This window comes from Girardinichthys multiradiatus, chromosome 1, assembly GCF_021462225.1.
Source record: "Girardinichthys multiradiatus isolate DD_20200921_A chromosome 1, DD_fGirMul_XY1, whole genome shotgun sequence".
In the NCBI taxonomy this organism is placed as follows: Eukaryota; Metazoa; Chordata; class Actinopteri; order Cyprinodontiformes; family Goodeidae; genus Girardinichthys; species Girardinichthys multiradiatus.
Genome location: NC_061794.1, coordinates 46567929 through 46592285, shown reverse-complemented (window position 1 = coordinate 46592285; position 24357 = coordinate 46567929). Strand labels below are relative to the sequence as shown.

At 45.9% G+C, this 24357-nt stretch overlaps 1 protein-coding gene across 1 annotated transcript in view; it reads left to right on the top strand.

Moving 5' to 3' along the window:
* The window catches only part of LOC124876437 (ephrin type-B receptor 2-like), a 52936-nt gene that overhangs the window by 4491 nt on the left and 24088 nt on the right, over positions 1-24357 (top strand). The window contains exons 2-3 of the mRNA XM_047379200.1: positions 12895-12959; positions 14645-15329. Of these exons, the coding sequence (XP_047235156.1) occupies positions 12895-12959; positions 14645-15329 (750 nt within the window). The remainder of the gene's footprint in view (positions 1-12894; positions 12960-14644; positions 15330-24357) is intronic.

Below are 24357 nucleotides of genomic sequence, written 5' to 3'. Positions count from 1 at the left end.
TTTATTTAAAGAAAGGAACGAGGATCTGGCAACCATGAAGGCCAGGCTGGGCTGTGATGGGGAGGAACGGAGGTAAGTAATAGTAACTTGCAACGAATAGGCTAGGTGCAGGTAATGCTTACTGATGGGGCGCCGGTATCCGCCAGGGAGAGGACGTGTCAGGACTGAGAGCTGATCCAGAGAACGATGTCGGCAGGAGCCAGGGAAATAATCCTTTGAGGAGGGGTGGACAGGATTGCCGGCTGGAGCGGTACACTGATCCGTTCGGACTGCCAGCCAGGTAAGATGTCCGGTGAAGTTCACGGTCCGTGGAAATTCCAGAGATTCTTCTAAACCAAAGTAGCAAAGCATAGAGCAATACCTGCATAAGAGAGGCAAAGGTTACTGAGAACTTGGCTTGACAAGAACATTTTAAAACGTGAGATTCGAGGAGAGTTCTAATACCACTGGGGCAAAACAGTCAGCCGCTGATATTCTAGCAGTCCTCCCTTTTATTGCGCCGTGGCTGATGACCAGATAGGCTGCACCTGTCAGCCTCCAGATTTCCGGACTCCTGCGACACCTAGTGAGGAAACTGGTTACTGGCATGATCAGCAGTTCAGATCCTGACACAATTAAAATAGATAAAATGACACACAAGCATATCAGATCCTGACACAATTAAAATAGATAAAATGACACACAAGCATATCAGATCAGGATCAGATGAGAAGAACACTTTTACGCAACATTTTGAAGAAAGCTTGTCCCGCCTCAACAAGTGCATTTCTGACTGGTGAAGTGAGGGTGAACACCATGGTGAGATCAAAAGAGCTGTTAAGAGGCTTTCAGATAGACTTTTGTAGCTTCTTAAGATTCTGGAAAGGGATTCCAAGCAAAAACACCCGCATGTAGACTGCAACAGACTAGATCTCTGAAACCCTTACAATGGACCCTGCAACATGAAAATGGCTCAAAGCATACCAGTAAATCCACCAAAGACTGAAAATTAAAAGATAAAAAGTTCTGGGCTGAGTCTGATATGGTCTGTACATGCAAGGAACCCCTCAAACATTTCACAGCTGAAAGTGAGGTCTGGGGCAAACTTTCCTTAGACAGATGTCAGAGATGACGGATGGCCACAAGACAGATCTCACTGAAGGTAGTTCAGCCAAAGGGGGGTTACGTTAGCTCTTAGTGGATAGGGTGTCCTTGTTGCGTTCTGTGGTTTAGAGTGACCAAAGCACAGACAAGAGCTCGGCAGCAGCATGTTTAAAGGAGTCTTCTTACTTTATTTAAAGAATAATCCAAAGGTTTTCCAATTTAGCAAGAACGTAGCAAAATCACTGCAGATACAAGAAATCCAAAAACGTACGATGTTGATACTGCAGGAACATAGTAGGAAAAGTACATAGACGAAGGTAGGTGAACAGAGATATGAACGGGGTAGTAACGGAAGGAACCAGCAAAGAACAATCAAAACCAGAGAGCTTATAAACAGAGGGGAGTGAGGTATGAACCAATGAGAAACAGAGGCAGGTAATCAGAGGAGAATGGAAAACAGGTGTGGACCAGGTAGTAGAGAACTGAGGGAATATCAATGGTAGCTAAGAGGACCAGGCTATAAAACAAAAGGGAACATGAGGGAAGTTAGGCAATAACGTAACCAAAGGAACCTGACTACAAAAACAAAACTACAAACAACAAAACTTAGGGAAACCGAACTAAGCAAAACTATGGACAAAGATAATAAACCAAAAGAAACATAAGAACCTAGAATAATCATTAACTAAAGTAAACAGAGAAACTAGAGGGAATAGAAGAAACATCAAAACCTAATAATTAACAAAGAACCCTTAAAGAAACTCTGACCGAAAATAAACAAAATTTAAACCACAGAAAGGGAACCAGGACGAGGAAGAACAGAGAAAATAAACTAGTAAACAAAGAGCGCAGGTGAACAAATACCAAAACATAAATAAACATAAATATACTAAAAGGGAAACTAAACTAGAATACAACAAATATACTAATAGTCATAAGAAAACCATAACAAATAATAGATAATAAACTACTAAAAGAACTTAGACAAATTCCAAACTAATAGAAACACAAGACCACAACAAAACCAAAGATGTCGCTTCACGACAGTCCTAACCTTTTCCTAAGTTCGAATCCACAGTTTTGTTGATGTTTTGTTTAATGGGTGAAAATTTTGCTGTTTACCTGTATTTAAATCACGAAACTTTCCAAAGATACAAAAAAACAATAGACATTGATATGTGAGCATTTCTTTTAAAAGAACAGAATATTTTATGGGATGTCCTTATTTTTTCACATCCCTGTACCCAAGTTTTAATTTTAATACCATAAATATGTTGCATTATAAAACTGAAGGAGTTCCATCCTTTCTTCCATCCATTTATTTTTTACACCGTCCTGCTTAGAGCTCTGGGGGGAGGCAGGTGCCTATCTCCAGTAGAGGTGGGTGATATAAAATAAAATGGTATCATTACATTTTGTGATAACAATAAAACTGATGATAAAACAACTATTTACAAATGCTTTTCAGTCTTTTTTAGATAACTGGGTAGCTATGACTGCACGTCACTGCTGTCAAAACCCACACAAACTAATACTGCTCTAATACTACCTATTTGTAAACAGACTTCTGTAGGACACCACTGACATAAAAAGTGATTCACTAAAGTGCACATATTACCTTCATTTAACAATATATTTGAATTTGATCGATATTTGTTGAAGACCAAATGGAATAAACAGCGGAGAAATGGTAAAAATACAAATTACAACAAAATATTCAGTTTTTGGGTTTTCATCCATCATTTATAGGATTTATCATTGTTAAATTGAATACTTACCATGACAACAAAGTTTTCACAATAATGATAAATGTAGCGATAAATGCCCTTCCCTACTCTCGAGCAGGTAATGGAAATGAGGCTTGCTACGTGCTGGACAGGTCACCAGTCTGACACAGCTAAAGGATTTAACAAAACATTTGGTTTGTACTGTACATCAAAAGAACAATAATGAAAATTTGAGCGCTACATAAAAAACATCCAAGACGTCCAAATTAAATACTAATAAAAAGCTACGAAATGACAGAAATTTGCTGGTTAAACATCTTTAACCTTTATGGGAAAGCTGCTGAAAACAGCAATGTTCAATGTTCAAAGGTCCTGATTTGAGGACCAACAGTTTCTACAAATCTTGAGGCTTCAGGCAGTTCGGTTCCAGAGACGAGCAGCATTAAAGCTAAATGCTGGTTCCCTGTTTACTTCTGGTTCTGGGAACACTGAGTTAGAAGGTCCCAGATTACCAGATTCTTCTACATGGTTCACAGGTGACCAGCAACTCTTAAATAGGTCCTACACCATTTAGTGCCATAGAGACCATCAGCAACATTTTAGATTCATTTTACAAACAGTGAAGCAGTACAGCACTTTAAGGACTGATATAATATCATCCATTCTCCTGGTGGTGGTCAGGACTCTGGCAGCAGCATTTTAGATGGACACCGTTACAGTGATCTAAGCTCCTGAAACTAAAACATGCACCAGTTTTTCTGTGTCCTGATTTTATAAGAAACTCTTTATTCTGGTTATGTTTTTAAGATGATAAGAAGTAATTGTAATTGTCATTTACTAATAGACTTTATGCGAATATTAAAATTCAGATCTGACTCCATGATGACACTGTGGTCTTTTTTATGTCTAACATCTAACAACCTCAAAGCCGTTTGGTCATTCTGGTCATGCCAGTTTATGTTTCACAGCCTAAAATCTTTGTTGTCATCATCCTCTGGATATGTTCCTCTCAGTCTCAATAAACTTTAGAGTAGGAGTGAATCACAGCAGAGTTATTGCTCGTCTTCTATGATGAAGTGTGAAATTGCAACCTGTCTGATATCGATGATAACTAGGCTGCATGTCTGAGAAACAGGGTCTTATAATGGTGCATAGAGATGCTTGGAGACACAGGATGTTTCCATCTGCCTTGTTTCTCCATGGAGGACGTTTTTCAAATTCTGCACATGATGTTTGATCTGAGAGCATCTATTTGTTGGTATCATTGCAATGATAGACTGCTGTTTGAATTAAAAATGCACCCACCTATACTGTTAAAACTAAAAAGACTTCATTTTGATCATTATTTAGTTTCTTCATCTACAAATACGAGCACCTTTATTGGCACCTTTACAGAATGTCCATGCAATGCTCCATGTTTCCTGTTTTTGTGGAAAAACCATGTCCGTGAGGTTATGGCTCGAGGAGGTTTAAGCAGCAAATCCAGGAAGCTTCACTGAGGAGCTGATCCAGGGGAGAACGTTGGAGCTCACCACATAGGTTGACACTCAGGCATCAAATGACTGGCAGCCAGGTCCTCTTAAGAAACACCACACAAACACAACACCACCCAGATCCCTGACACTCATTATCATCTCCTGACCACAGTGGCCACTATAATTAAATACTGTAAGGTTCAAGGAACTGTGGACAACCCCCAGGACATGGATTCAGGAGTAAGTGCAATCCCAGGGTGATCAGATGTATAGTACAGACAGTCAGTTTTGCTTTGTGGTTCCTCTACTGCATGTGTCGTGAGGAACCTTAAATCTGGACAGGATACATTGAAGTTTCAGGACTTTCAAGGCATTCAATAAAAAGAAAACAATGGCCCAGTGTCAGAAAGCTCAGCCTGAGTTCAGGTCATGGGTCCTCCAACAGGATAATGACCCAAAATATTCTTCTAAAAGTTCCAAATAATGGCCGAGAATCCTGTTGGTTACTGTGAAGGACGGAGGTCGCTTGTTGACACTGACCATGTCATTGCTTTTTACTATTGTGGGTAATTCCTCAATGCAATAAAAACATGTGCATGATCACTTCTGGATTTAATTCATGGCTCCCTATCTAGGCCATTTAGAGGTATAGTAATCAATATTGAAATAGATCGCTGAGAAGATAAAAGTAAACTCTTTCGCATGTCTGTCCTAAGCACCCCAATAAATAACCCTCCATCATGACATACTTTTTTTTAAAACTAACCATCATGAACCATATGACTGTGCTGGAGTATAGAAGCATGAGCTGGACGCCTGTTGACAACCATCTCTGTGACGTGAAACAAAGTAAATTTTGGTGATGCGTCTCTATTGGTTTGATCTATCATGACATATATTATGTGATTCAGCCTAGTAGGATTATGTGTGCTGGGCTTAGTTGGCCCACGCTCTCCTCCTCTTTGGCCTACTTTTACTGAATCATGCACAGGGCTGGAAGCAGAAGAGCTCTCCCTGTATCCATGCAGCAGAACTGCAGGGACAGATGGAGCCAGTAGGATGAATGACAGTTAATGCTACAGAAAACGAATATGACATGCATGCATTTCTATTGTTTATATTTACATAAGAATAATATTTTACAAAGCATCAGTTTGAACAGACAATCAATTGTCAAGTTTACATAAACCAAGTTCTCACAACCAAATATTTACAATAATACTGAATATAGCAAAGAAATCTGGTAGTTTTTTCAGGTGATTTTCAACGGTAAATCCTGCATGATCCAGAATATGCTGCTTGAATGAACAAAAGCTATAATAAGTGTGTAGTCACGAAAGGAGGACATCAGATACTAATGCACCCCAGCCGTGCCGAGCCAGCATACATTTTAAATGTGGAACTGGCGCCTTTCATTATTAACACGCATTCACTAGTGTATTTCTGTGACTACATTTCTCAAAAGATTTAGATCCCGGGTGTTTATACATTTTTCATAAGGAGTACAACTTATCCCATTTCATGTAAATTAGTGTAGAGTCAGCTGCTTTTAGATTTATTTATTTTGTACTAGTTTATGAGACAGGATCGATTTTATTTGCATAGGTACCAGATGTATGAGTTCTGTAGTTTTAGATTTCAGAACATACTGAAAATGTGTCTAATGATCTAACTGCTTTTATTTAAAATAATATATAAGTAGGTATTATAATTCTGGTAAATGCAAAAGTACTTTGATTGTTGTGTTTATAATAATAATGTTGTTATTGTTACTTTGATTGTGATAAACAGACATAAGAACATGGTTGAAGTGTCGGAAGGCACTATGTTAAAAATATGTTTTCAGTATAGATATTAAGAAAAAGAGAAGATTACATTAAAAGGACTTTAAACCATAGGAACGGAACAACCGGACCGGAAAATGGTCCTTGCCTTGTCCCACCACAGCATTATGGTAAGGTTGAGGTCTGGGCTTTGACTGAGCCATTGCAACACCTTGATTCTTTTCTTTATGAGCCATTCTGTCACAGATCTGCTGCTGTGTTTGAGATTACTGTCCTGTTAATGAGCAAGACTGGGCTGAGATTCAGCTGTCAGATAGATGGCTTCATATTTGACTCTGGAATATTGTAGTATATCGAGAAGTTCATGGTCGACTGATAACTGCAAGGTGCCTCTGGCTACAGTACAAACTGAAACCATCGGCCCTCCCACAGAAGGCCTGACAGTCAGTATGAGGTGTCGCTTTGGTAAGATGTACTGATGTTTTCTCTAACTTTGGTGCTGTGCATAAAAGGTAACATTGATGTGATGTAGGCAGTTGCTGAATTGTCCAACAGTCTGTCAGAGCAATGAGGGACGGTACCCAGACAGAGATGATGCCTTGTTGATGCATTACCAGCACTTAATGGAGTTAGGGTCAGATTCAGGGTTTGCATGAGACTGTGTGATTGAGTACACCTTAATGAATACAACTAATAGATGATTTGGAGTTGTAGTTATTTAGGTGTTGTATAGGTTTGCATGTGTGTTCTGGTAATCTTTTGTGATCTTCCCCATCAACCAGTAGTTTATGCTTGGCTCCTATTGCCAATACCCTTCTGGGCCAAATTATGTTCTTACTCACTATATTGGCTGACATTCGTTTCTATCTTATTGTCATGATTCACCTGTTAGGTGTTGAGTTTCCTTCTAGTCTGTTTCCCTGCACTTCCCTCTTTATGGTCTTTAGTTGCTGTTATTTTTAGTTTATCCCATTGTTTACTTATTTCCAGTATTCCTGTACATTTAGAGTTCTGTTCCTATGTTCCTCCTCTTCCTTCCATGTTTCTGTTTCTCCTTCAGTTCCTCTGCATTCTCCCTGCCACCAGCTGCTTTCCATTTCATTTGGTTAGCTCTTCTTGTTCATTGGTCATTTCTCCACCGTGCCTCTGTATTTAAACTCTATGGTTTTCATTGTTCGGCACTGGATCCTGCTGTTTGCTCCATGCCTGTCATTCTGCCCATGCTCTATGCTTGTTTTCACTGCTGTAAATTATATTACATGTTATTAAATACTTTGATTAGCTGGTTAACCTGTGCTGTTAGGGGTTCATCGTAAGTCATGTCAGGACGTACGATGAACCCCTAACAGTGCAGTCTAATGCTTTAAACTAAAGACTGTATTGTATTGCATATGCACAGCATGTCACTGTTATATATGCTAGTACCTGTTGGAGAATTTGTAGTCACCTCTCAGATCGTCCAGCCATGAAGCATTGCCAGTATGTGATACCTCTAACTCCCACATGCTTCTCCAGTAGAGTTAATTCTCTGCTTTGGAAGCTTCCACTCTCATCTTATCACCCTGCCAAAGAGATTACACTTTAAATGCATTTGCTATCTAGTACCCTTCCTTCAAATTCACTAGTGTAAGGTTTCCCAATCCTGGTTCTCAGAGCCCATTGTCCTGCATGTTTTAGAACGTTTCCTGCTTTCACACTCCTGATTTAACTGCATGGGTGATTAACAGGCTTCTGTACCATTTGATGGGATGCTGAGGAGGTAATGCAGTCATTTCAGGTGTGTTGGAGCAGAGACAGTAGGCCCTGAAGCCCAGGGTTAAAAACCCTGATCTAGTGCATCTATTGAGTCATGTAGCCGAAGCTATGAGGCAGTTTTGGCAGTCTCTACATCCTCTGGTATGGACAAACTGACACTTTTCCTTTTATCTTTTAGTCTTTTTTAAAGCTGGGCTATTTCTCAATGTGCTGGTTATTGTATTTTAGTTCCTACCCTTATGCACCATGGCTGGGATTATGAAAGAAGAAAAAGCTCAAAATGGCATTTTTGATTTTTATTGGCTGGTTGTACTGCACCTCTAGAAGAAGCTCTTGGGCTTCTTCTGATACCAATCTGTCTGTTCATAACCTGCTCAATTCCTGTGCAGATTCCTGGGAGACAGAACCCTCTTTAGAAAAATGAAGGCATAAAAGCATGTAATGAGTTTCTTCTGTACGCCAGGCTGTGCATCCAGCCAACAGTAGTTCACTCCAGACACAGAAAGCATCCAAACATTTTTACTGCTGGCACAGCGGAGGAGCAGGAGAAATCAGTCAGTCATTGTTTATCGCTTCTTCCATAGTGTGTTGCGGAGGACTTGGTGTCTATCTCCAGCAATCTATGGGCGGAAGGCGGGGTACACCCTGAACAGGTCGCCAGTCCATCGCAGGGCAAGAAGGAGAAATCTGTGTATCTTAATCTAGTGTAAATCTGAACTTCAACTTTCACTTTATTCTTCATAAACAGAAGTATAAACAGATCATACTGGAGCAGAACACTAAATCCATAATGCCATAGTTAAAAGTTTAAAGCGTGGCTTTAAAACTTCTGTTTAATTATAGTTTTGGTTTTTTTCGAAAATAGACAATATTTTAATGAGAGCAAAATTATTTGGAATTTGGTCCTAGGTGACAATAAATCCGAAGAAACAAGGTATGGGTTTGGGTCAAATTAAAATACAATATGCTCAAACAAGAGGCAGCTAACATTAAACAACCTTTATTAAGAACATGAGCTAATCTATGGGAATTTGAATTTCCCTTTTTTTTAAAATTTTGAACTGTAAGCGTGAATAGATCCATTTAAAATCTGTTGCGGGTCAGTGCTAGTGACCTCTTTGTTCCTGCCTAACTGTGGCTCTAACACCTGGCCTGCTGCTCGCTCCTAACTCCTCATTAATTGCTGCTGACACTAACAGGAAGCGATCACCCAGAAAAACGGGCCACTTGGTTGCAACAGTGGCGCTCACATTTTAGTATCACTCAGCTGAACCCTGACATTCATTTTCTAAATTCCTAACTAATTATTTTAATCTCAGATTGTTTCAGTTTGCTAAGCTTTTTAAAATAAAATTTTTAGAGGTAGGCCACTATGGAAACAAAAAAAATTATTCATTTAAATAAAATATCCATTTTAAAAGATCTCCCTGAAGACAGTATTCATAAACAGCCTGTGGTGTTCAGTGGTTGATGGAGCTTAACAAAAAAGGGCTTTTTTCTGTGGCCTGCCACTCCATGACTCCATGGCTGAGTTTTTGTTGTTTCTCATAGTTTCTACTTATTTATGATAAACACGTAGAAGAACTGGAAATGTTTTCTGGAAATACAATTATTTCACACATGATATCCTATTAAAGTACGAAGCTTGAGTTCCCAGAGCTCTTGAGAGCAACCTGTGATTTTAAAGCAGTTTTGAGAAATAATCTACATGCCCATGTGCTTTCATACATCTGTGGCTGTGATAAAGCTTGTAAAAATTAAGACCACCATGGAATACTGTTAGATATACACTGCTTTAAAAAATAAAGGGAAGACTTAAACAACTCAATATAACTCCCAGTAAATCAAACTTATGTGAAATCAAACTGTCCACTTAGGAAGCAACACTGATTGACAATCAATTTTACATCATGTTGTTCAAATGGAAAAGACAACAGGAGGAAATCTTTGGTGATTAGCAAGACACTCAATAAAGGAGTGGTTCTGCAGGTGGGGACCACAGACCACTTCTCAGTACCGATGCTTTCTGGCTGATGTTTTGGTCACTTTTGAATGTTGGTGGTGCTTTCACACTCGTGGTAGCATGAGACGGACTCTACAACCCACACAAGTGGCTCAGGTAGTGCAGCTCATCCAGGATGGCACATCAATGCGAGCTGTGACAAGAAGGTTTGCTGTGTCTGTCAGCGTAGTGTCCAGAACCTGGAGGCGCTACCAGGAGACAGACCAGTACACCAGGAGACGTGGAGGAGGCCGTAGGAGGGCAACAACCCAGCAGCAGAACCGCTACCTCCACCTTTGTGCAAGGAGGAACAGGAGGAGCACTGCCAGAGCCCTGCAAAATGACCTCCAGCAGACCACAAATGTGCATGTGTCTGCACAAACGGTTAGACACCAACTCCATGAGGATGGTATGAGGGCCCGACGTCCACAAATGGGGGTTGGGCTCACAGCCCAACACCGTGCAGGACGCTTGGCATTTGCCAGAGAACACCAGGATTGGCAAATTCACCACTGGCGCCCTGTGGTCTTCACAGATGAAAGCAGGTTCACAGTGAGCAGATGTGACAGACGTGACAGAGTCTGGAGACACCGTGGAGAGAGATCTGCTGCCTGCAACATCCTTCAGCATGACCGGTTTGGCAGTGGGTCAGTAATGGTGTGGGGTGGCATTTCTTTGGAGGGCCGCATGGCCCTCCATGTGCTCGCCAGAGGTAGCCTGACTGCCATTAGGTACCAAGATGAGATCCTCAGACCCCTTGTGAGACCATAAGCTGGTGCGGTTGGCCCTGTGTTCCTCCTAATGCAGAACAATACTAGACCTCATGTGGCTGGAGTGTGTCAGCAGTTTCCTGCAAGATGAAGACATTGAAGCTATGGACTGGCCCGTCCGTTCCCCAGACCTGAATCCGATTGAGCACATCTGGAACATCATGTCTCGCTCCATCCACCAACGTCACGTTGCACCACAGACTGTCCAGGGTTTGGTGGATGCTTTAGTCCAGGTCTGGGAGGAGATCCCTCAGGAGACCATCTGCCGTCTCATCAGGAGCATGTCCAGGCGTTGTAGGGAGGTCATACAGACACGTGGAGGTCACACACAATACTGAGCCTCATTTTGACTTGTTTTAAGGACATTACATCAAAGTTGGATCAGCCTGTAGTGTGTTTTTCCACTTTAATTTCATGTGTGACTCCAAATCCAGGCCTTCATTGGTTAATAAATTTTATTTCCATTGATGATTTTTGTGTGATTTTGTTGTCAGCACATTCAACTTTGTACAGAACAAAGTACTCGTACTCGTACTCGTCGTCTTCCGCTTTATCCGGGACCGGGTCGCAGGGGCAGCAGACTCAGCAGAGACGCCCAGAATTCCCTCTCTCCAGACACCTCCTCCAGTTCCTCCGGGGGGAGCCCAAGGCGTTCCCAGGCCAGCCGAGAGACATAGTCCCTCCAGCGTGTCCTGGGCCGTCCCCTTGGCCTCCTCCCGGTGGGACGTGCCTGGAACACCTCCAGAGGAAGGTGTCCAGGAGGCATCCGGTATAGATGCCCTCAACTGGCTCCTCTCGATGTGGAGGAGCAGCGGCTCTACTCCGAGCCCCTCCCGGATGACCGAGCTCCTCACCCTATCTCTAAGGGAGTGCCCGGCCACCCTACGGAGGAAACTCATTTCAGCCGCTTGTATCCGGGATCTCGTTCTTTCGGTCATGACCCAAAGTTCATAGCCATAGGTGAGGGTAGGAACGTAGACTGACCGGTAAATTGAGATCTTTGCTTTTTGGCTCAGCTCTCTCTTCACCACAACGGACCGGCACAGTGCCCCCATTACTGTGGCAGCCGCACCGATCCGTCTGTCGATCTCCTGCTCCATTCTTCCCTCACTCATGAACAAGACCCCGAGATACTTAAACTACTCTACTTGAGGCAGGAACTCCCCTCCAACCTGAAGAGGACAAGCCACCCTTGTATTCAATGAGAATATTTCATTTATTCAGATATAGGATGTGTTATTTGAGTGTTCCCTTTATTTTTTTGAGCAGTGTATATTTACCTTTCGAAAAGAAAGTGATTGAATTACACGTAACAAAAATTAACCCTGATTTACTCATTAAACAAAAGGTATTAAGGTGAAGACAGAGTTGCCTACGCAGTAAAATCAAGCTGTAAGCCTGACGGTGTCACTCCACTCCACGGCAGGCAACCGTTCCCTCATCGTTTTCGTCTGTTCCGTTGGGCCTTCTCGCCCATCCTGGGACAAACAGACCTGTTTTGGTTTTGGGTCATTGTCATAATGCAGGGTCCAGTTCTGCTTCAGCTTTAATTATTTTACAGATGGTCTTCCATTTTCCCCATTCCGCTCTCTGATAGGATTGATGGTGGATTCTGTAATGGAAAGTGGGTCAGGTTCTGCTGTAGCAAAGCATCCCCAAACCATGACACTTCCACCTCGATGCTCTACAGTTGTTAGGAGTTTTATTTTCTTGGAATCCTGTATTTGTTCTTTGCCAATCATATCCTCTTTTATGGTGTCCACATAATTCAACTTTAGGCTCACCTGTCCAGGGACCATCAGACCATGAGACACCTGTTGTAATTTTAGCCATTTTAAGTGGGAATGAATGTGGAGGTTTCCTAATGTAATTCTATTTTTAATCAGAATGTACAAAAACCTTTAAAAAATATTTTCTTCAGTTTTAATTGTTTGCTTTTATTACTTTACATTTTTATTATTGTTAAAATTAAGATTAAATATGTGTCCAAATCTATAAAAAAAACACAGACGTTCATAGTGTCCTAATTTTTATCACATGACTGTATGCAACTTTCACATGAAGTTATTATAACATCTTTAATTGCTGCTTGAAAGAAATACATTATATTAATACATAACTGATATAGGAAAAGGCTCTTTTATAGATATTACTTGATCACACAATCAAATAATGCAGAGTCATAATTCATATCTTTATTTTTCCTTTTCTGCAGAGTAACACAATTGAAACTTCATAAAGACGTGTTCGGAGGTTGATTTCTTTGACAATGTTTTCTCCTTTCTCCCTTTTCTGCAGAGGTTCTGATGGATTCAACAACCGCAACAGCAGAACTTGGGTGGACCATTTACCCATCGCAAGGGGTGAGGGCAACAAACGGAAACACGTAGAAACTTGATGGCCTCTGTGGTTAGATAACATGACTGTGATGTTTACATACTTACATTGAAAATAAAGATATTTGATATTTACATTAAAAGAAGAGACTATATCCTGTTTCATTTCTATTGTTTTATGTATCTGGACATAATGCAAATCATCAAGGCTTTACTAGGTTTTACAGTTATTGAAGCCTAACCTCAGGTGTACAGAAACGTGCAACAGATTGCATGCTGCCGTTATTTATTAGCCTGAAACAAACCCAGAATGGAAAAGCTTTTGCATTTGGGCTCCTTCATCACGACCTCCTGCAGCTTTTCATATCATAATCTTTGTAAGCCAGTCTGCTGATCTGCTAATCGAACAACTGCCTTGATCGTGATCTGTTTTTAGGAGTGATCACTTATCTGAGGTAGCTTGGTTTTCTGTAACAGAGAGACAAAGGGAAAGTAAAGCCATAATCCGTTTCTATCTTTTGATTCAGAAGTTAGAATTGCTTGTAAACCTGTCTGACTTGGGTCAATCATTCTGGTAGTCCTTCCACAAGCTTCTCTGCCCTCAGGTTTTCTTTAGGATAGAGATAGGGGCTTTGTGATGGCTGTTCCAAAAGGAAATATTTTGTCTGTAAATTTAGACCCTGTGCACAAAACGATCCATTAAAAATGGAGTTGTTTTTCTGTTTTTATTAACACATCTACATGATAACGTTTTAATTATGATCTTGGTGCACATGACACTAGTATGTATGTGTGTGTGTGTGTGTGTGTGTGTGTGTGTGTGTGTGTGTGTGTGTGTGTGAGACAAAAGAGGCTAACGTGTGTTATCAGAAGAGCTGCTGAGCTCTCACAGCCCACGGCCTTGGTGGGGACCATAGAATCAGTCTTTGTCAGAGTACTGTTTCGCACAAAAGAGCGGGCTGCTGTTTTATGGCCTCTAAATATGTATTCGCACCTCACTACAAGTATTCACAACCTCCCGCCTCTTGTGCAGCACACAGCAACAGGTGTGGGACGGGGGATCACTAATGTACTACATGCACTCAGAGAAAACTCCAGTAACTCAGTTGGCTTGTCACAATAAGCAATAAATCAATTAATCGGATGATAAATTAAAATGAGTTTGATAATTTCTGTTTGCATGGTTATTTGTTTTCCATATGTCTCCCTCTGTTTCTACCAAAGAGACTGGATGACAAAATGTTCACTCCAGTGCATCGGTCGCGACTCACCCCTCCCTTCTCGTTACCTTAGCGTAGGCAGGAGTCAAGTCTTGCGTCAGGTACTTTCCAGGCGTATGGAGCCGTTATGGAGCCAAACAAACACTAGATGAGATTTGGAAAAACAACGAGGGTGCAGCTACTTGCATTATTATGCCATTATCGTTATATTCGTCAGTGGTCTACAACAATATTATCGTTTATCACAATAAATTCTGGGACAATTCATCGTCCAGCAAAATTTGTCATCGTGACAGACCTATACCTCAGAGACGTCTAAGTAGAAGGGTTTTAAAATATTAAAATGATAATTTTAGTGTCTTTTAGTGCCGTTTCTTTTTAAAGCCATAATAATAACACCTTGATGATTTAAAACGGCTGGTGCTGAGTTGTAGAGCTTGAAATTTATTTTATATGTTTGTAATAGATGTTCTGTTTTTGCATATGTTTCAGTGGGAAGAAGTGAGTGGTTATGACGAACATGTGAATACCATCCGGACATACCAGGTATGCAATGTTTTTGACAACAGCCAGAACAACTGGATACGCACAAGGTACATCCACCGCCGAGGTGCTCAGCGCATCCATGTCCAGATGAAGTTTTCAGTGCGAGACTGCAGTTCTATACCCAACGTTCCCGGTTCCTGCAAAGAGACCTTCAACCTTTATTACTTTGAGTCTGACTCTGATGTGGCCACTAAAGTTTTCCCTCCCTGGATGGAGAACCCCTGGGTGAAAGTGGACACAATAGCTGCGGACGAAAGCTTCTCTCAGGTTGAACTTGGTGGACGCAAAATGAAGATCAACAGTGAAGTTCGAAGTTTTGGACCTGTTTCACGCAAAGGATTCTACTTGGCTTTCCAGGATTACGGAGCCTGCATGTCTGTTATTGCTGTCAAGGTCTTCTACAGGAAATGTCCTCGAGTAATCCAGAATGGGGCTGTGTTTCATGAGACTTTGTCAGGAGCAGAGAGCACCTCTCTTGTGGCAGCCAGAGGAGTTTGTGTTCCCAATGGGGAGGAGGTGGACGTGCCCATCAAGCTGTACTGTAACGGAGATGGAGAGTGGATGGTTCCCATTGGGCGCTGCATGTGTAAGGCCGGGTACGAGGCGCTGGAGAATGGGACAGTATGCCAAGGTAAGGGCACCATTACTTCTTCTGTGGCCGGCCGCCACTGTGTGACACCGATGTGAGAATTTTCTGAAGTTTATGCCATAAGCTAAAAAATGTAGTAAAGACATTTGGCTAAAATGTCAGGCTTTTGTGACTTTCATTTGATTTCACTTATTTTATTTGCTGTGCATTAATGAACATTTTGAACAACACAAAAATAAAAGCAACCAATTTCACTGAAGGGAGATTTCCATTGTTTGTCTCCTGCCAGATGGTGCAGGCTGAAGGACCTTAACTTAACAAAGTAAAGAGATTATGACAGATCAATTCAAAACTTGGTTCCACTATCAATGAAAAATGTTTATAATAATGTAAAAAATTATAAAGCTACAATAATCTGGTTTCATTAGTGTGCATACTCATTAAGTGAAAACCTTTTGCTAAGTCTGCTTTGATTGGAGTCTGTATGTTCCAGACCCAGGCTATGCCATTCCGAAACTTTAATTTTCCTCTGATGAAGTCAGTGTTTTATTGATTTTAATGTTTGCATGGGCTCACTGTGACGCTGAAAATTAAGAAAATCTTTTCATCTTCCAGCAGCCGCACGAAGATGTGGGTCAAAGCTGACTGCAATTAGGTCCTGTTCATAACTTCTTTCACATTGATAAAAACCTTAGTTGCATCTGAAGAAAAGTTAACCCACAGCATGATGCTACCACCTCCGTGTTTCACCGAAAACACTGTTCTTTCGATGACTTTCAGTGTTACTTTTGTATCAGAACATTACATGTTTTTTCATGAATATTCAGGAGATTTTAGCCAGCCTTGGATGTTTCCATTAGAAGTCCCTTGGTCGCCTCTCACATTTAGTCAGTTCTGGAGAAATTCCCAGTTTTTGGAACCTCGCTATCGTCCCCTGATTTGTCCAACTGATGATGACTGTCTTGATTTAGTCATGGTATATACAGTATGGAATGCTATGAGGCTTTTTTGTTTTGTATTCTTCTCCTGATTGATGCCTTTGAACAATGAGATTACCTTCATCATTTGTCACCTCTCTGGAAACTATGGCTTCAACTAAGAAATGCAAATGATGAAATATTAAAACAATACCAAGACAGCTGAATTTTATTTCAAGATATTTAGATTCACTTTAATTTGTGACAAGTGTAAACCCAAGAAGACTAAATGCTGAAACTAAAACAAAGGATTTTTTAACAAAGTTTCAGTTTAAGGCTTCATCCGGGAGGAGCTCAGAGTAGAGCCGCTGCTCCTCCACATCGAGAGGAGCCAGTTGAGGTCTATACCGGGTGCCTCCTGGACGCCTTCCTCGGGAGGTGTTCCAGGCACGTCCCACCGGGAGGAGACCCAGGGGACGGCCCAGGACACGCTGGAGGGACTATGTCTCTCGGCTGGCTTGGGAACGCCTTGGGCTCCTCCCTGGAGGAGCTGGAGGAGGTGTCTGGGGAGAGGGACATCTGGGCATCTCTGCTGAGTCTGCTGCCCCCACGACCCCCTTATAGTTTTATAATGCAACATAAACTGGTCATTTGACAGGGGTTGTGTGCACTTTTTAGAGCCACGGTAGATTTATTCTAAGCACCACAAAGGGTCATCTTAATGGTGAATGAAACTTCTGTGAAGCTGGAGTGGAGCCCACCACTGGATAGTGGAGGTCGAGAAGATGTTATCTACGGTAATCGTTTTTTTCTATGTTTCAAATGTCTTTTTTCTCTTAAGGCACATTTTGACAACGTGACCTGGAAAGTTTTTTCCCAGCAATTTCATTCCCCAGAAACTTTTATATTACATTGTCAGTTGAGTGCATTCCCACTGCGGGGTCCAAAACACTGAGAGGGTCCTCCTACTGCAAAGCATGTCAACCTCTGCTGCATTTCTTAAACAGTGAGGTTTGGAGATTTCTTCATGTCCTCTAACATCCTGCTCTCTGTCTGTGGTGAAGGCCAAACCGAGGTCTTCATAGAGCCTTGTTCGTCCCATTTCCAGTGGTTACATTTTTTGCTCTGGCTGTAGGTTTGGACATGTTTAGGTCATTTTCTGACTTAGAAAGATTCACACCCATCTGCCTTACTTAATTGGCATGTTCTCTTGTCTTTCTCATTAAGTGTGGAGAAATTGGCCTTTCGGTAACGTCATTTTAATACCCAAAAGAAACAAGTAGTTATTGTTTCTCTTTGAAGTTTGAACTTTCTCTACCGTCTGATCAAGTTAAGAATCTACATTTAAAAAATGCTTCCTTTATAATTTTTAGAAACTGTTTATAATGTCAGCAAATGTGAAAGCAGGCATTTTGTTAGAAACTTTTTATGTGTAAACAGGGAATTTTTCCCCCACTAAATAAATGTACTCAAAGTGTCATGATGTAGGGTTGTTTGGTTTTTGGTTTCGGGGTTTTTTCCTTATGTTTTTCACTGTTCACGTTTTGAATCATGTTTCTGTTTATTTTCCTGGTTATGCTTTTGCTTCATGTTTTTCTAGTTTGTGTTCAAGAGTCTCTGTTTTGCTCCAGTCACGTTTTGTTCTGTTAATTTAAGTTTATTCGGCTCACCTGTTCAAGTTAATCTGTCTCCTTACTCCACCTGGTTTTCACGCCATATATTCACACCTGTTCTGTTAGTCTTCGCGGAAACATCTTTCACTCTCATGCTCAAGTCTTATTTTTTGATCATGCCATGCCTGTCTTGCCTGCCCGTTTGTTTTGTTCCTGCCTCCTGTAGTGAGTGAGTTTTCGTTATTAAATCTTTTTCACTAACCATCACGCTGCCTGCTCGTCTGCATTGTGGGGTCCAATTCCAAGTAAACGTCACAGAACCGTGACAGTATGTTTCCGCCAAACATGGACCTCGCGGAGGAGCATCAGGCTAGCTCCATTGACCTCCTTACTTTCCTGTCTCGGGAGGCGGAGAAGTTGTTGCGCCGTTCTGCGGGGCTGTCAGTGCCGCTTATGATAGAACCAGGTTGGCGATTCCAGTTCCGGGGACAGGTCCCCTTCGTCGCCGTTCTCCGCCTGCTCCCCTGGTTGTGCACTCCTCCCATCGCAAGAAACGCCGACGTGCAGGGGTTCCTAGCCGGTCGGCTGGCGAGGAGGTGGTTTCCCAGCCAGCTGACGTGAGGGCTACAGCAAGTAAGCCCGCATCTTCGTCTGTCACAGCACTGTCTCCCAGGCTAGCTGCACCTCCGCCCATGCCGTCTGCGCTCGCTCCAGCCCGGTGTTCTGGGGCAACACCTGCCGAGCTGGAGCAGCGCTTGAGGTTCACTGCAAGCCAAATAAAGATCCTCAAGACGACTGGTCTCCTGTGTTCCTCTCCTGAGCTGATGGAGAGGATAAGGCAGATCGAGATGGAGTATGAAGCGGCAGTAAGGCTGTTTTACTGCCATCCTCCATCGCCCAAGTCAAACCTTCAGGGAGCTGCTACAGAGCAGCCCACATCAAGACTCCAGGGAGCTGCTACTGCTGCAGAGCAGCCCATGTCAAGTCTCCAGGGAGCTGCTGCAGAGCAGCCCACGTCAAGACTCCAGGTAGCTGCTACAGAGCAGCCCACGTCAAGACTCCAGGTAGCTGCTACAGAGCAGCCCATGTCAAGACTCCAGGTAGCTGCTACAGAGCAGCCCACGTCAAGACTCCAGGTAGCTGCTACAGAGCAGCCCACGTCAAGACTCCAGGTAGCTGCTACAGAGCAGCCCACATCAGGACTCCAGGGAGCTGCTACAGAGCAGCCCACATCAGGACTCCAGGGAGCTGCTACTGCTGCAGAGCAGCCCACGTCAAGTCTCCAGGTAGCTGCTACAGAGCAGCCCACGTCAAGTCTCCAGGTAGCTGCTACAGAGCAGCCCATGTCAAGTCTCCAGGTAGCTGCTACAGAGCAGCCCACGTCAAGACTCCAGGGAGCTGCTACAGAGCAGCCCACGTCAAGACTCCAGGGAGCTGCTACAGAGCAGCCCACGTCAAGACTCCAGGAAGCTGCTACAGAGCAGCCCACGTCAAGACTCCAGGTAGCTGCTACAGAGCAGCCCACGTCAAGACTCCAGGGAGCTGCTACAGAGCTGCCCACGTCAGGACTCCAGGGAGCTGCTACAGAGCAGCCCACGTCAAGTCTCCAGGTAGCTGCTACAGAGCAGCCCACGTCAAGACTCCAGGGAGCTGCTACAGAGCAGCCCACGTCAGGACTCCAGGTAGCTGCTACAGAGCAGCCCACGTCAGGACTCCAGGGAGCTGCTACAGAGCAGCCCACGTCAGGACTCCAGGGAGCTGCTACAGAGCAGCCCACGTCAGGACTCCAGGGAGCTGCTACAGAGCAGCCCACGTCAGGACTCCAGGGAGCTGCTACAGAGCAGCCCACGTCAGGACTCCTGGGAGCTGCTACAGAGCAGCCCACGTCAGGACTCCAGGGAGCTGCTACAGAGCAGCCCACGTCAGGACTCCAGGGAGCTGCTACAGAGCAGCCCACGTCAGGACTCCAGGTAGCTGCTACAGAGCAGCCCACGTCAAGTCTCCAGGTAGCTGCTACAGAGCAGCCCACGTCAGGACTCCAGGTAGCTGCTACAGAGCAGCCCACGTCAAGTCTCCAGGTAGCTGCTACAGAGCAGCCCACGTCAAGACTCCAGGGAGCTGCTACAGAGCAGCCCACGTCAAGACTCCAGGAAGCTGCTACAGAGCAGCCCACGTCAAGACTCCAGGAAGCTGCTACAGAGCAGCCCATGTCAGGACTCCAGGTAGCTGCTACAGAGCAGCCCACGTCAAGACTCCAGGGAGCTGCTACAGAGCAGCCCACGTCAAGACTCCAGGAAGCTGCTACAGAGCAGCCCACGTCAAGTCTCCAGGAAGCTGCTACAGAGCAGCCCACGTCAAGACTCCAGGGAGCTGCTACAGAGCAGCCCACGTCAAGACTCCAGGAAGCTGCTACAGAGCAGCCCACGTCAAGACTCCAGGTAGCTGCTACAGAGCAGCCCACGTCAAGACTCCAGGAAGCTGCTACAGAGCAGCCCACGTCAAGACTCCAGGGAGCTGCTACAGAGCAGCCCACGTCAAGAATCCAGGTAGCTGCTACAGAGCAGCCCACGTCAAGACTCCAGGAAGCTGCTACAGAGCAGCCCACGTCAAGACTCCAGGGAGCTGCTACAGAACAGCCCACGTCAAGACTCCAGGTAGCTGCTACAGAGCAGCCCACGTCAAGACTCCAGGAAGCTGCTACAGAGCAGCCCACGTCAAGACTCCAGGGAGCTGCTACAGAGCAGCCCACGTCAAGACTCCAGGTAGCTGCTACAGAGCAGCCCACGTCAGGACTCCAGGGAGCTGCTACAGAGCAGCCCACGTCAGGACTCCAGGGAGCTGCTACAGAGCAGCCCACGTCAGGACTCCAGGTAGCTGCTACAGAGCAGCCCACGTCAGGACTCCAGGTAGCTGCTACAGAGCAGCCCACGTCAGGACTCCAGGGAGCTGCTACAGAGCAGCCCACGTCAAGTCTCCAGGTAGCTGCTACAGAGCAGCCCACGTCAGGACTCCAGGGAGCTGCTATAGAGCAGCCCACGTCAGGACTCCTGGGAGCTGCTACAGAGCAGCCCACGTCAGGACTCCAGGGAGCTGCTCCAGAGCAGCCCACGTCAAGACTCCAGGGAGCTGCTGCAGAGCAGCCCACGTCAAGACTCCAGGTAGCTGCTGCAGAGCAGCCCACGTCAAGACTCCAGGTAGCTGCTACATAGCAGCCCACGTCAAGTCTCCAGGTAGCTGCTACAGAGCAGCCCACGTCAAGACTCCAGGTAGCTGCTACAGAGCAGCCCACGTCAGGACTCCAGGGAGCTGCTATAGAGCAGCCCACGTCAGGACTCCTGGGAGCTGCTACAGAGCAGCCCACGTCAGGACTCCAGGGAGCTGCTACAGAGCAGCCCACGTCAAGACTCCAGGGAGCTGCTGCAGAGCAGCCCACGTCAAGACTCCAGGTAGCTGCTACAGAGCAGCCCACGTCAGGACTCCAGGTAGCTGCTATAGAGCAGCCCACGTCAAGACTCCAGGTAGCTGCTACAGAGCAGCCCATGTCAGGACTCCAGGTAGCTGCTACAGAGCAGCCCACGTCAAGTCTCCAGGTAGCTGCTGCAGAGCAGCCCACGTCAAGTCTCCAGGTAGCTGCTATAGAGCAGCCCACGTCAAGACTCCAGGTAGCTGCTACAGAGCAGCCCATGTCAGGACTCCAGGTAGCTGCTATAGAGCAGCCCACGTCAAGACTCCAGGTAGCTGCTACAGAGCAGCCCACGTCAAGACTCCAGGTAGCTGCTATAGAGCAGCCCACGTCAAGACTCCAGGTAGCTGCTACAGAGCAGCCCATGTCAGGACTCCAGGTAGCTGCTATAGAGCAGCCCACGTCAAGACTCCAGGTAGCTGCTACAGAGCAGCCCATGTCAGGACTCCAGGTAGCTGCTACAGAGCAGCCCACGTCAAGTCTCCAGGTAGCTGCTACAGAGCAGCCCACGTCAAGTCTCCAGGTAGCTGCTACAGAGCAGCCCACGTCAAGTCTCCAGGTAGCTGCTACAGAGCAGCCCATGTCAGGACTCCAGGTAGCTGCTACAGAGCAGCCCACGTCAGGACTCCAGGTAGCTGCTATAGAGCAGCCCACGTCAAGTCTCCAGGTAGCTGCTATAGAGCAGCCCACGTCAAGTCTCCAGGTAGCTGTTACAGAGCAGCCCATGTCAGGACTCCAGGTAGCTGCTACAGAGCAGCCCATGTCAGGACTCCAGGTAGCTGCTACAGAGCAGCCCATGTCAGGACTCCAGGTAGCTGCTACAGAGCAGCCCACGTCAAGTCTCCAGGAAGCTGCTACAGAGCAGCCCACGTCAAGACTCCAGGGAGCTGCTACAGAGCAGCCCACGTCAAGACTCCAGGAAGCTGCTACAGAGCAGCCCACGTCAAGACTCCAGGTAGCTGCTACAGAGCAGCCCACGTCAAGACTCCAGGAAGCTGCTACAGAGCAGCCCACGTCAAGACTCCAGGGAGCTGCTACAGAGCAGCCCACGTCAAGAATCCAGGTAGCTGCTACAGAGCAGCCCACGTCAAGACTCCAGGAAGCTGCTACAGAGCAGCCCACGTCAAGACTCCAGGGAGCTGCTACAGAACAGCCCACGTCAAGACTCCAGGTAGCTGCTACAGAGCAGCCCACGTCAAGACTCCAGGAAGCTGCTACAGAGCAGCCCACGTCAAGACTCCAGGGAGCTGCTACAGAGCAGCCCACGTCAGGACTCCAGGGAGCTGCTACAGAGCAGCCCACGTCAGGACTCCAGGGAGCTGCTACAGAGCAGCCCACGTCAGGACTCCAGGTAGCTGCTACAGAGCAGCCCACGTCAGGACTCCAGGTAGCTGCTACAGAGCAGCCCACGTCAGGACTCCAGGGAGCTGCTACAGAGCAGCCCACGTCAAGTCTCCAGGTAGCTGCTACAGAGCAGCCCACGTCAGGACTCCAGGGAGCTGCTATAGAGCAGCCCACGTCAGGACTCCTGGGAGCTGCTACAGAGCAGCCCACGTCAGGACTCCAGGGAGCTGCTCCAGAGCAGCCCACGTCAAGACTCCAGGGAGCTGCTGCAGAGCAGCCCACGTCAAGACTCCAGGTAGCTGCTGCAGAGCAGCCCACGTCAAGACTCCAGGTAGCTGCTACATAGCAGCCCACGTCAAGACTCCAGGTAGCTGCTACATAGCAGCCCACGTCAAGACTCCAGGTAGCTGCTACATAGCAGCCCACGTCAAGTCTCCAGGTAGCTGCTACAGAGCAGCCCACGTCAAGACTCCAGGTAGCTGCTACAGAGCAGCCCACGTCAGGACTCCAGGGAGCTGCTATAGAGCAGCCCACGTCAGGACTCCTGGGAGCTGCTACAGAGCAGCCCACGTCAGGACTCCAGGGAGCTGCTACAGAGCAGCCCACGTCAAGACTCCAGGGAGCTGCTGCAGAGCAGCCCACGTCAAGACTCCAGGTAGCTGCTACAGAGCAGCCCACGTCAGGACTCCAGGTAGCTGCTATAGAGCAGCCCACGTCAAGACTCCAGGTAGCTGCTACAGAGCAGCCCATGTCAGGACTCCAGGTAGCTGCTACAGAGCAGCCCACGTCAAGTCTCCAGGTAGCTGCTGCAGAGCAGCCCACGTCAAGTCTCCAGGTAGCTGCTATAGAGCAGCCCACGTCAAGACTCCAGGTAGCTGCTACAGAGCAGCCCATGTCAGGACTCCAGGTAGCTGCTATAGAGCAGCCCACGTCAAGACTCCAGGTAGCTGCTACAGAGCAGCCCACGTCAAGACTCCAGGTAGCTGCTATAGAGCAGCCCACGTCAAGACTCCAGGTAGCTGCTACAGAGCAGCCCACGTCAAGTCTCCAGGTAGCTGCTACAGAGCAGCCCATGTCAGGACTCCAGGTAGCTGCTACAGAGCAGCCCACGTCAGGACTCCAGGTAGCTGCTATAGAGCAGCCCACGTCAAGTCTCCAGGTAGCTGCTACAGAGCAGCCCATGTCAGGACTCCAGGTAGCTGCTACAGAGCAGCCCATGTCAGGACTCCAGGTAGCTGCTACAGAGCAGCCCATGTCAGGACTCCAGGTAGCTGCTACAGAGCAGCCCATGTCAGGACTCCAGGTAGCTGCTATAGAGCAGCCCACGTCAAGACTCCAGGTAGCTGCTACAGAGCAGCCCACGTCAAGACTCCAGGTAGCTGCTACAGAGCAGCCCATGTCAGGACTCCAGGTAGCTGCTATAGAGCAGCCCACGTCAAGACTCCAGGTAGCTGCTACAGAGCAGCCCACGTCAGGACTCCAGGTAGCTGCTATAGAGCAGCCCACGTCAAGTCTCCAGGTAGCTGCTACAGAGCAGCCCATGTCAGGACTCCAGGTAGCTGCTACAGAGCAGCCCATGTCAGGACTCCAGGTAGCTGCTACAGAGCAGCCCATGTCAGGACTCCAGGTAGCTGCTACAGAGCAGCCCATGTCAGGACTCCAGGTAGCTGCTATAGAGCAGCCCACGTCAAGACTCCAGGTAGCTGCTACAGAGCAGCCCATGTCAGGACTCC